The sequence below is a fragment of the Rhipicephalus sanguineus genome, chromosome 7, assembly GCF_013339695.2.
Source record: "Rhipicephalus sanguineus isolate Rsan-2018 chromosome 7, BIME_Rsan_1.4, whole genome shotgun sequence".
Taxonomy (NCBI): Eukaryota; Metazoa; Arthropoda; class Arachnida; order Ixodida; family Ixodidae; genus Rhipicephalus; species Rhipicephalus sanguineus.
The window spans coordinates 151,866,097-151,877,472 of record NC_051182.1 but is presented as its reverse complement, the minus strand read 5'-3'; the positions used below and the strand labels follow the sequence as shown (position 1 = coordinate 151,877,472).

At 45.2% G+C, this 11,376-nt stretch overlaps 1 protein-coding gene across 1 annotated transcript; it reads right to left on the bottom strand.

Moving 5' to 3' along the window:
- Positions 1-471: 471 nt before the first annotated feature.
- On the bottom strand, positions 472-9,406 carry LOC119400259 (uncharacterized). The gene is made up of 6 exons (XM_037667271.2): positions 9,193-9,406; positions 8,801-8,900; positions 6,219-6,337; positions 3,862-3,918; positions 3,689-3,733; positions 472-823 (listed from the first exon to the last, which is right to left on the bottom strand). Exons 1-6 carry the CDS (start codon positions 9,245-9,247, stop codon positions 753-755), a joined length of 447 nt encoding a protein of 148 aa, XP_037523199.1. The 5' UTR covers positions 9,248-9,406; the 3' UTR covers positions 472-752.
- Positions 9,407-11,376: the final 1,970 nt, after the last annotated feature.

Genomic DNA, 11,376 nt, shown 5'->3' with positions numbered 1-11,376 from the left:
ATACTATACTATGCTTTACCCTCTCACCTCCTCCGCACTCTCACATTCCCACCCTCTTGCAATTCGCAATGCCCAGGAATTATAGGTGGCGCGCCGTGCGATTCAAGATGGCGCCCGAAGGAGGGTCAACTCGTTTGTTAGCATAGGAACAGATAGGACGTACGGCCCGTGACACTTTATCCGGATGAAGTCATGAGCTGCACTGAAAGGGAGCGACTGCGTAGTGCTGCCATATTGTCGTCTACTAACCCTCCTCGAGAGGATGCTCCTGAATTCCGCTTGGCGGCGCGACAGTCTGTGGGCATGGCGAATAATGCAAAGCTATGTTATGCTAGCAGCTGTTTGGTACATACCCGCTGTCTGTGGCACATACCCACAGAGTTTCTGCGAACACGATGCATAGTAAGGGTCAGCTTAAACTTAGCTCCGCTGTTAAATAAACTAAAAAGCAATGAGAGACACTGTCAGGCATTGTTCCTAGAAATTCCGCTGTAACAATTTATTTATACCTAATGTATATTACAGAGCTGCCACGGACGCTCGCGCGAGACTGGTGTACGACCATGACTCGCAGAAAAAAAAAGTGCGCGTGAGGCGCGTGACATGATGCGGCTGCAGCTGCTCGATGTGCGGCGACGGGACGCTGGTCACGTGGTGCGTCCCCGAAATAAACAAAAAGTAAGACTGGGACAGTGGAGCCGTAGGGCAGCGGCAGCAGCAGCGGAGAACAGCAGCGGGGTGGTGAGCGCCAATCAGGCGGACTGCACGATGCTCCAGTAGTGGTGTTCCGCCCAGATCCTCTCGAAGTTGCACGGCTCGAAGTCTGCAAGACACCCGCGCAGGGATATAGTATAAACCAGGCTTCAAACCAGTACATAAATACACACAAGCTGTAAAAATCTCATAAAAATCTAAAAAAAAAAGTTGGCGGGCCCATTCCACCCGCCCGAAAACGCGTATTACTATGACGGCTGCACTGGAACGCTAGCAGCGTTGCCAGCGCTGGTAGCGTTCCACCGCGGCCGCAACTCTCGTAATGCCGTTTGAGAGAGCAGACGATGCAGTACTGCGTGCGTCACACCCACGGAGTAAGGTCTACAAGAGCGCCGACTTCTCTCCGGCTGAGCTTATTGACAAACGCCATTCGTTATCCTCCTCTCGCTAGCTCTTCCCATCCGAGCGTGCCTACAACGACGCTCCTCTCTCTTGCCCCTCAGGTCACGTGACCTGCGTGGTTCCTACTAGTACTACCACTACTACTGCTACTACTATGACGACGGCACAGGGTAGACTAATACAACTTCGCTGTAAAAAAACGCGCTAATGAGGCAGGGTCTCCCCTTAAATGCCAGTAGGGTGACTATCTTCCTACTAGCAAAATGCGAGACACACTGACTGGGAGGTGGCAGTGCTTGACAATAGTTATTTGTGTAAATGAAACTACATTATACATCACTGTAATATGCTCAGACATGAAACACAGTTATTATTATCAACATAAAAATCTGCCAACTCAAAAAAAGTAGCCAGTCGCAAAACAGTTGTGGCTTAGTTTCCTCACGCTACCGAATAAGAACATGGGAAGTACTTGACACCACCTGTTTCACTTTCATGAAGTTTATTTCTTGAAGCTATGTAAGGCTGGAGTGCTTGCAGCTAACACATTCTCAAACAGATTCATCTTGAAATATTTGCGCAGGCAAGGTTAGCTTGCGCCCGTGTGTGCGTCTCTTCTGTGTCCCCGTGTGCCTGCGCAAATATTTTAAGATGAATGTGTTCCAACTAGGCCGAATCGCAGTTTTGCTTCAGTTTTACATTCTCAAACAGTGTAGCCATACGCAGCTGAACTAAAGGTGCTGCCGAACAATGATAATAATAAAGCGTGAAATCCAGGATATTTTTTCAGATTTTCGTAGTCTCTTGAGGGAGAATAGCCCTCAATACGGGACAGTCCCGCAAGTCTTGGCACGGGTGGTCACCCTAAACGTGAGAACATTTATTTGGTTGACCATACTCTAAAAGCAGTGCACCATTTGGGGAGCTTTCTTTTGTTGCACGATAATCGTGATCGGGATCGCTCGCGTTTTCCTTCCTTGAAAATTCGGCAACTGCCATTTCCCATCAAGAATGCTATTGTCATGCTGATAGCACACACCGTTCGTGAACTCAAAGTTCCAGGCACACACCATTAAAGCGAGGAAAGGCACACGAGATAGAAAATGATTATTGCTGCTTAACAAAGACATATCCCAAAGCGTGTAATTGTTTTTATAGAGCGTATCAAAGCAATCACTCTCAGAAGTGACACGAGCCTGGACGCTCACAGCTGCTAGCAGACAAAGAAGTGCTCTTTACGTAGAAGTACTCTCCTAGACAAGCACTCACATTTACGGCAAACACACTACGTTGGAGACTTAAACAATGCTGAATGGACAATGACGCACGCCAGAGTATGCCGACCCATCAAATAGATGGCATGACGCACACGAATGGAGTGACCTTTTCTTATCAGCCCCAGTCGAGTAGCAAGTGACTGTTTTGAGGTTTCAAACACGACTGCATAGAGAAAACTAGTAAGGCGAAAGCCCATGCGTTCATCCTCCGATGATGACATCAAGGAGGCCATTGTACAAATAGTGTTACACAGAGCTATAGTAGTGACATTGTGTACAGATCGTTGTGATGTTGTACAGATAGTTGTGACATTGTACAGATAGTAGTGATGTTGCGTACACATAGTTGCGATGTTATGTACAGATGGTTGTGACACCGTACATATAGTTGTGGCATTGTGTAAAGATAGTAATGTCGTTGGAGAGGTAGCTGTGACATAGAGATGATAATGGCTGGCTCTGCACGTGCAAGCTATGCGCTTATCAAAGGCAATCAGAATGCCAAAGACATGTCTGTCCAGACGAGGTTAACGGTTTCTGATGTAAGATATTTAATTAGACAGGCTATCCAGACAGGCGAGATATATGAACATGCATACCTATAATTTTAACTGCCATACCATGTACAGTCGCGCTCAATATGACTTGCAACACGGGAGCGTGTGTCCGCCCGCACGAGTTTAAATATTTCACATTCCTTCCACTAGCCCTTATTTCTACAACTAAACGCTGTTCTCTCACAGGGGGATGTTCCCAAATAAGAAAATAATATTAATTACAGAAATGAAGCAAGTTGAAGCCGTGCGTAATCATTAAATTCGTGAGGCCACGCGCTCCAGTGTTGCAAGTCATATTGAGCGCGACTGCACATATCTCCTTATGCAATAGGAGATATGTACTTGTTAATTAGCCTCCCTTTTCAGAACATGAAAGAACTACGGAAATTTCTAAAGCTGTCAAGTTCTGCATGTAGCATCAGTTCAAACAAACACATGAATGAACATGCATAAAAGGAGTTCAGAGCCTCACCCCCCCCCCACCCCCCCCACACCCAACTGTGCAATTCTGGAACATATGCTGCCTCAAGCAGTCATGTACAAATACAAATGGAACAGCAAACAAACAGACTAGGTATATTCAAGCTGCTAGACTGCTGTCTATGAAACAAGTTATCCGACTTTCCCAATACCTGGCTACACTAAATTCTACAACGAAAGAACAGTTGCTGTGAATGCCACGAGAGAAGAAACGAGCTTGGAGAACAAGCGAATAAAAAAAAAATGCGTGGGCCTTACCAGGTGTTCGAGATGGCTGCACTTTCTTGTAGACGACCTGCGGAGCTGCAAAAAGAGACGAGCACGTGCGTAAGGGAGGGCCCCGGCAGCGCACGAGGCGCTAACAGCTGCTAAACTGCAGCGGCAGCTGCTGTTACGTCGCAAAAGGTACGAATAGAGTGCCGGGTGCTTACCGGAGTTTTGTGCTTGCTGGGTCGCGTGCTCGTACTCTCGGCGAACCATGTTCCACGCTGAAGGAACAACAACAAGAAAAAAGAAAGTAGTAGTACGTCACAGTCTGTCACAGACTTTATGCCCTAGCGAAAGGGAGCGCAACTGGAACACGTACGATGAAAGACAGCGGGACGAGCGCTTCGCTGTCAACAAGCTACATTTGATGAAGAGTGTTGATATATCTGTCTCTACGCATGTGCAAAGGGACTCGCTGCAACTGTCACATGTTTCAAGGCGAGTACCAAGGAAAAACGTTTAACAGTCGTGTAACACCCCATAGGTCACCGGCGCACTCATCCCCTTTCTTCTTGGTATAAAATGCTTCTAAAAGCTTGCACGCTATTTCGTCACGACTCTTCGGTAGCATTTTGAACGGCAGCGTCAGGGCTCTTCAGTAGCATTTTGCACAGTAGGGTCACGACTCTCCTGTGGCATTTTGCAAAAGTGTCAAAGCCTTTTGAGCCGAGAAAAAGTAAACAGAAAGTATCGGTGACACATTGGCACTTTTCTGCAGGAGCAAAGCGTCCTTGGCACTTAACCTTAAACAACTGATGATTGCGGTGTGTTCCTTTGCATATATAACACAAAAATATAAACGTTTATTAATGAACATTCGTTGACAGTAAAGCGCTCATGCTGTCCTCTTTCTTTGTCCGTGTTCACGTTTGCAATCATTATTGTTGTCATTCATAAACAACTAAGAATCAAACATGCTGACCGTACACATCCAAGTCTTGAATCAATGGGAGCCATGCCAAAATTATGATTTTTGTTTGCTCGGAAGGGACATAATCGATAACAAATTAATTGCCCATGTACGTCAAGCCTGAGAGTTGGTTATATTTAGACAAAAACTTGAACATGATTGAAATCAGGAGAAAGAGATCTTTAATTACACTCTAATTAAGATTAGTCAGTGAAAAATGTGTGAAATCAACATATTAACGCTTTCTCTTTCTTGCAATGAAATATTCAGTGCCTTAGAATCATGTTGCATAAATTTGACACATTTACAGGTAGTTCATCGTAATTTGCACCTCAAGTGGATGTTAGGTCATTGGGGTGGATAATCATTGTCTACCGATTGTTCTACATTTGTGTACATGGACTAACTGAAGCTTTACCCATCAGTATTTACTTCAGGACCTCCTTCTGCATAGGCTTGCGCAGGGTTCTTAATTAGGGGGGGGTTCCACTGCAGCCCCCCCCCCTCTTCCCACCCCCTCCAATGATCAGTATGCATTGCAAAGAGGAGGTATTAGGGGCGGGCACCCCCCCTACCCCCCCCCCCCATGCGCACGCCTATGTCTTTCTGTATTACATTTACCTTGTAATAAAAAAAAACTAAACAAAAGAAGGAACCCTCACACATACTGCATGGTTGCAAATGCAGATTTGAAAAATACGTATGAATATAAGTAGTACTTAAATTTTTACAGAATAATCTTGGTTCTCAAAAGCTCTTTTTATGCACCTTTTTCTATATAGATACATTCGCGTTAAAAGAATGTTTTAAATGTGTTTAGAACACTTCGAGCTAGAGGTCCCACGTCAGTCAGATTATAATCGAGGCTTATGATGCACGGATCATGAATGTCTCGATTGTGATCAAATTTGCTACCATCTGGACCGAGCCCGATTGCAACTGAAAGCAGTTCCATGCGGATTGAGCCCGATCATGATCGAAGCTGACTATGCGACACCGATATTAGATTCAATCGGAATATCGATCACATCACATGCGTCTCTTGGGACACAGTCACATTCGTATAGATAAATAATCCTCGAACACGGGGTGTCGCAGGAGCCAACGTTTTTTGACAAGTGGTCCTAACTTCTTCAAGGCAGCAGTATAATAATGGAATGGTCAACTAATGTCACGCTGTTGTTTATGTGTGAATAAGGTCACTCAATGTCACCGAGGTACAAGACTAACTCTTTGTGCTGTGGTGTTACAGGCTCCTGTTGCCGAGTTGCTCTCTTGAAGAAGACACGACCACTTGTCGAAACGTTGGCTCTAGCAACACCTCGTGTTCAAGTACTTTTTGTCTCTTCCAGATTCCATCTTCCCCCGAAAGTTCTTCCTTATTTGGATACATATTCATCGTGTATCTACTACCATTGTCACTTCTGATCGTGACAGGGCCCAATCTCACGATAGTGATTGGCTCTTCTACACAAGCTGTAGAAGGGAGCCAATCACTGCTGAGAAACGCCCCGATTTGGCATGATCACGATCAGCAGTTCACCGTGTGACACCGGTATGAACAGTCAGCTGAAGTCACGCTACAGTGTATGTGTGAATAAAGCCACTCACAGTCACCGAGATACTGGGCTAGCTCTTCGTGCTGCGGCGTTACGGGCTCCTGTTGCCGATGAGACGACGGCGAGTGAAGCCGCCGGCTGTTCGTCTGATAGAAAACTGGTCGTGGTCCCCTGCAGCCAACAACGGGCGAACACCCAATGTTTTTCATTGAAATGCGGAACAATATGAAGAAAGGAAGGTTTTCATTACTAACACTGCAACAGTTACGACTTACTGGGCCTGTTGGACCTGGGCTGGCCACATAATGTGTAGAACAGATAACTAGTGTTGAAATATTTAGAGCACAGAAAAACGTGGACAGAAGAGAAGATGTGACAGAGAGCGCTCGATCTTCCTTGTTGTCTCTTCTGTCGGCGTTTTTTCTGCGCTGTCAATATTTCGACATGAACAACCAACCTGCCCAAAGAATCGCACTAATAAGATAACTGGTGGTTAGAGCAACGGAATGGTTACCACGGGATGGGAGACAATGATGGCAGCATGTTACAATGGGTAATGAACTCAAGAAGTTCGAAGGCATCACATGGAATTACCTCGCACAAATAGGTAAACTGGTGATCATTTGGAGATGCTTTTGTCCTGCAAGTCGACATGAAATATGCTGCTACAGACGATATGTTTTGCGAATAACCATTCATACTTACAAGAGGTTCAGAAAAGGATCTCTTTTAAAAGGTGCTTAAGGTTTAGATACAGAGAGGTCATAACTGGGCTGTGATTACAAAGATTTCGCTTATGGTTTTTCACATGAATCTGGGTTCGAATAAATGTTTTTAGACTACAACGAAAGTCAGTGAGAATTCTTCGGGTTGCTTTGTCTTTTTATGTAAGGTAACCCACAGAACGTGATAGCTTAGTACAAGTAACTGCCATCACATTGCTGTAGGCGAAGCTAAAATCTTTTATTTTTTACAACGCTGCCTAGCAGGAAATGACGTCAAAAGCTTCGTTTGAGGTTACATTTGCAGGAATTTCGGTGACATTACAATTGTGGAAAGATTCAAGCGTTCTTTGTATCAAATGATTATATTGTGCCATACTTTAGATTTGCATGACTTTCCGTTATCTACAGCTACACCTAGCTGAGGCATCGTTATTCAAAACTGATGCGAACGGTCACCTTTTTCGAGTGAGCTGTACAGCTGTTTTTGTTGGTGCTGTTGATAAAGTTTAGTCTTTAACTTTATACGGTCTACATCTTAGTATGCTTCTTTTATGTTTCTATTCATGTTTAGTAAGGCAACAATATTCAATACCACTGCAACTGGTCACCTTCTGGAGCGAGTTGTACTCTGCCGTTTTTGTTGGTGATGTTTTTGCATGTCTTTAATATGGTATGGTCTATATATTAGTATGTTTGCTTTATCTGTTTATTTACGATTATCAAGCTCATACCAACTTCATATCAAGCTTAGTAGACATTGACATGTTAAAATGTTCTGCACTCCTTCCAAGACAATAAGTAATAACAGGCCGTACCAATCCTGGAAGTTATACCCTCATATAAAAAATACGTACTGAAAACGAACCCAGAGTGTACCGAACTACAATCGAAGTGTCCCAATTCATACGCGACATTGCAAACTATAATAATAATTGTTGGGGTTTCCCAAAACCACCATATGATTATGAGAGATGCCGTAGCGGAGGGCTCCAGAAATTTCGACCACCTGGGGTTCTTTGCACCTAAAATGTACACGGGCCTCAAGCATTTTCGCCACCATCAAAAATGCGGCCCCCCTCGCTTCGGTATTCGAACCCGGGAGCTTCGGGCCAGCATTCGAACACCGTAACTACCAGACCACCGTGGCAGGTGACACTTGCAAACTGTCTGCACACCATTCTATTATTCCAGACAGCAGGTCTTCGTCGACTTGAAAGGGTTAAAAAGACCACGCAGTGAAAACGGGACTGGCGCCGTTCCAAGTCCTGCTAGAACACGTTGCACGGTGGCGGCCGCCTAAAAAAGCTCGGTACGTTATTCACAGGCCTAGAGCACGCTTGAACGCGCGTGCAACGCGTTCTACCGTTTGATACAAGCACAGTACACTTGAAACGCCAGGCTAGCTAAAGCTGCAACGAGCCGCGAGCAAGAAAGCAGCCATTCATCGACGTTTTTCGCCGTGTCCACGACGCAACGATGCGCAAAGACTTCGCTAAACGCTCCTCGAGACTTTCACGATAAGGATGAATTGGTGGTCGCGTCTTTTTTGACGACATGCGGGGGGGGGGGGGGGGGGGGGGGGAGTACGTTATAGATCGCTATCACGGGGAAACATTTTACACGATTCGTTGGATCTACCGGGCTTTCGCAAGGTCGAATTGCGTCCCAAAAGGCCCTAGCCATACAGGCATTTGAGGCAACGCAAACTGTGCTTCTCTCGACCACAACACCAACTTTTACGCACAATTGCGACGAAAAACGGGAGTCAATCGACCACAAGACCGGATCGAAACTTCGCGCACGAATTTTCCGAACAGGTCGCTAAGAAGCCCGTGAACGTCGGAGAGATCGGTGCAACTTTCGAGGTCGAAATGTAGCGATTTAACGCAGGAACTCTTGAAATACATACCTGATTTCCTCAGCATCCCCGTTGTGGTAAAATCCGTTCGTCGTGGTCGCTTTGCGGTGGTTGGCGGCCGTTTCTGTATTGGCCAATTTCGGCGGAGCCCCTGCGAGCAAGAACACACAACGCAACACATGAGTAACGCTGAAACTGAGAGAGCGGAGGGATTATCCCGCGGATTTGGCGCCTAATCCGCGGATTAAACGCGGCCGGCGTGAGTGAACGACCCCTAAGTGCGATTCCACGTGGGGTCACGGATACTTTATTTTATTTTTTTATCGCTTCAGTCGCCCGTGCGTGCGCCCGCACGTGAGAGGCACTCTCGATTTTTCTAGTGCGACGCTTCCGATAAGTTTCTTTTAACTTTGCCTACGAAACAGTTCGCTCCAAGGACTTACCTATTATTCGTGACTTGGAGAAGACGTGGTGAGGTGCTTTCGAGACAGTATACATTGGGGCCAAAACGGGTATGTATTTTATAAAAAATTAAAATTCGTCGCCACCACCTATCCTCACGGCACGGTCTCTCCGTGCGGCAACCCAGCTGTTTACCGTGCGTCCCCAGTTAAAAAGAACAAAACGCTTCACGACTGGGTAAGTGGCGTCATCTATCGAAGGCTCGTACGGATAAGCACACCTTTTACAAGGCTCAATATTGGATTTAATCGAATTCGCGGGCATTTCTTACGATAAACGAGTGTTCCATCGATGACGTTCTGCAACTGGGCACACACGTGGCGATAATCGGATACCGCGATAACGGTTTTTCGGTTTTCGAGCGCGTTTTTCGTCGATCTGCGTCATATTTGCGTCAGCAACGACGTCATGGCAAAACCTTGAAGAGCGCGCGTTTTGATTGGTTGCGTCTAGTGCTGACGTCAAGTGCGTCGTTTGCCGCCATTTTGGTGGTCTTTTCCTGTTGTTTTGGCGGGCAGTTTGAGTGCTTGGATGCAGCGAAGCGTTTTCAACTTGTCAATATAAAAGCGAGGAAAGCTTCGAGGAATTAAGCTGCGTTGGGAAATGAATTATCGTTTACTCTCGAAAGCCAAATCTCCTGAATGAAGCAATAAAAAATTGAGTGATAACATGCGTTTTCTTTATCAGGGTTGCAGGTCATGGCGCCAAGCAGTTCAAAAATCGATTCGAATATCGCGTTTACCTGGTGTTGATTAAAATGAAACCAACGGTAATATTTTTTAGCTCTACTGCGGCGTTGCAGCTCGTGTTTATTACGTACAGATGCGATTTGGCGCACCCTTTCGTATCTGATGTCACGTGGTGAGGTACTTCACGGCATATCAGGTAGTCTCGGGCAGCAGTTATGTTAAATATTTGGCGCAACGAATCACATTTAGAGCCTTTAAAAACACAAATGCCTTGAATATTGACTTGAAATGTTTCATGGGCCTATTTTTACCAGAAATTTCTGGCAACTATCATCCGGAAATTTCTGGAAGCGATTGGACACTACAGTTGAAGAGCGCTAGCAAAAAACCCCAACTAGAAAACATCATCACACACTGGTGGTACATGTTAGCGTTTTACTTTGCAGGCTTCACTTCTCGAAGGTAACTAAAATAGTCTTTTGATACTTTTCTAAAGGCTTCTAGCAGTTTCACACTGCCCATAACTAGTGTTTTTAAGCATATAAGGAAATTAAGACAAGGTTGGCACTTGAATTTGAAGTGACACTGTTGTAATCATAATAATAATAATATATGGGGTTTAACGTCCCAAAGTTGTTGTAATCAAGTTACTCTTCTACAGTACCAACTTAGCTATCGCTATTTTGAGATGCTTGGTATGTGGGAAAAGAGGCAACAATAGAATGTATGCGACAAATTTGGCGACACCACCTTGAAGCTTTTGCGCAAGCTCACCAGGACACAATGGCATTCTCGTGCTGGTGTCTGCCTCGAGGTTAATCTTTTGTGGCAAACATGAATTGAATCATACACTCAAGGAGCCAAAAAATGCACCCAGCATGTTTCAAGAACTTTTGCTGAGCCGAAACAGGCTAATGTAAAAAAAAAGATAAAGAAAAGAATCCACTGAAATTTATGATGCCATGCTGATGTACCATCACTGACACTTCAATGCTGGGAATAACAAACACAAAGCAACTTTGGTCTTTCTCTTGTCCTTTAGTGATGAACCTGCTACGACAAGATTAACAAACAGGTTTTTCAAGGATACCTTACACGTCTAAAATGATTTCATGTTTGTCTTCACTGTCCCTTTAAAGGGGTAATGACACCAACTTTCGAAGCTGACTTTACCCTGCTTACAGATCTCCAGCATACAGAGATGGCTCTGCACAAGTGTGAAGCTCAGTAAATGCTGATATATTATTTTGACATTAAAGTCCACTTTCGCGAGGCAGGCGTACTGAATCGACACTAGCGCGACGTCAGGCTGCAGTATCAATTCTGGTGACTTCACGCACCATTTGGCTAGTTGCGAACATGTCGGGTGCCAAAAGATGCAAAATGCCCACATGTGCATCACCAACGGAGCAACAGAGCAGAGCAGCCATGGAAACGCCACGACATCTTGTGCCAGCACTTGACGGGAAACCCATA

Bases quoted from the DNA above. Each gene is read 5' to 3' on its own strand.
- LOC119400259 (XM_037667271.2), bottom strand. From the start codon at position 9,247: ATGTATACTGTCTCGAAAGCACCTCACCACGTCTTCTCCAAGTCACGA. The intron at 6,338-8,800 runs GTATGTATTTCA...TGTTGGCTGCAG, and splicing joins GGGGATGCTGAGGAAATCAG to GGGACCACGACCAGTTTTCT. The intron at 824-3,688 runs GTAAGGCCCACG...GGTGTCTTGCAG, and splicing joins GCAGCCATCTCGAACACCTG to ACTTCGAGCCGTGCAACTTC.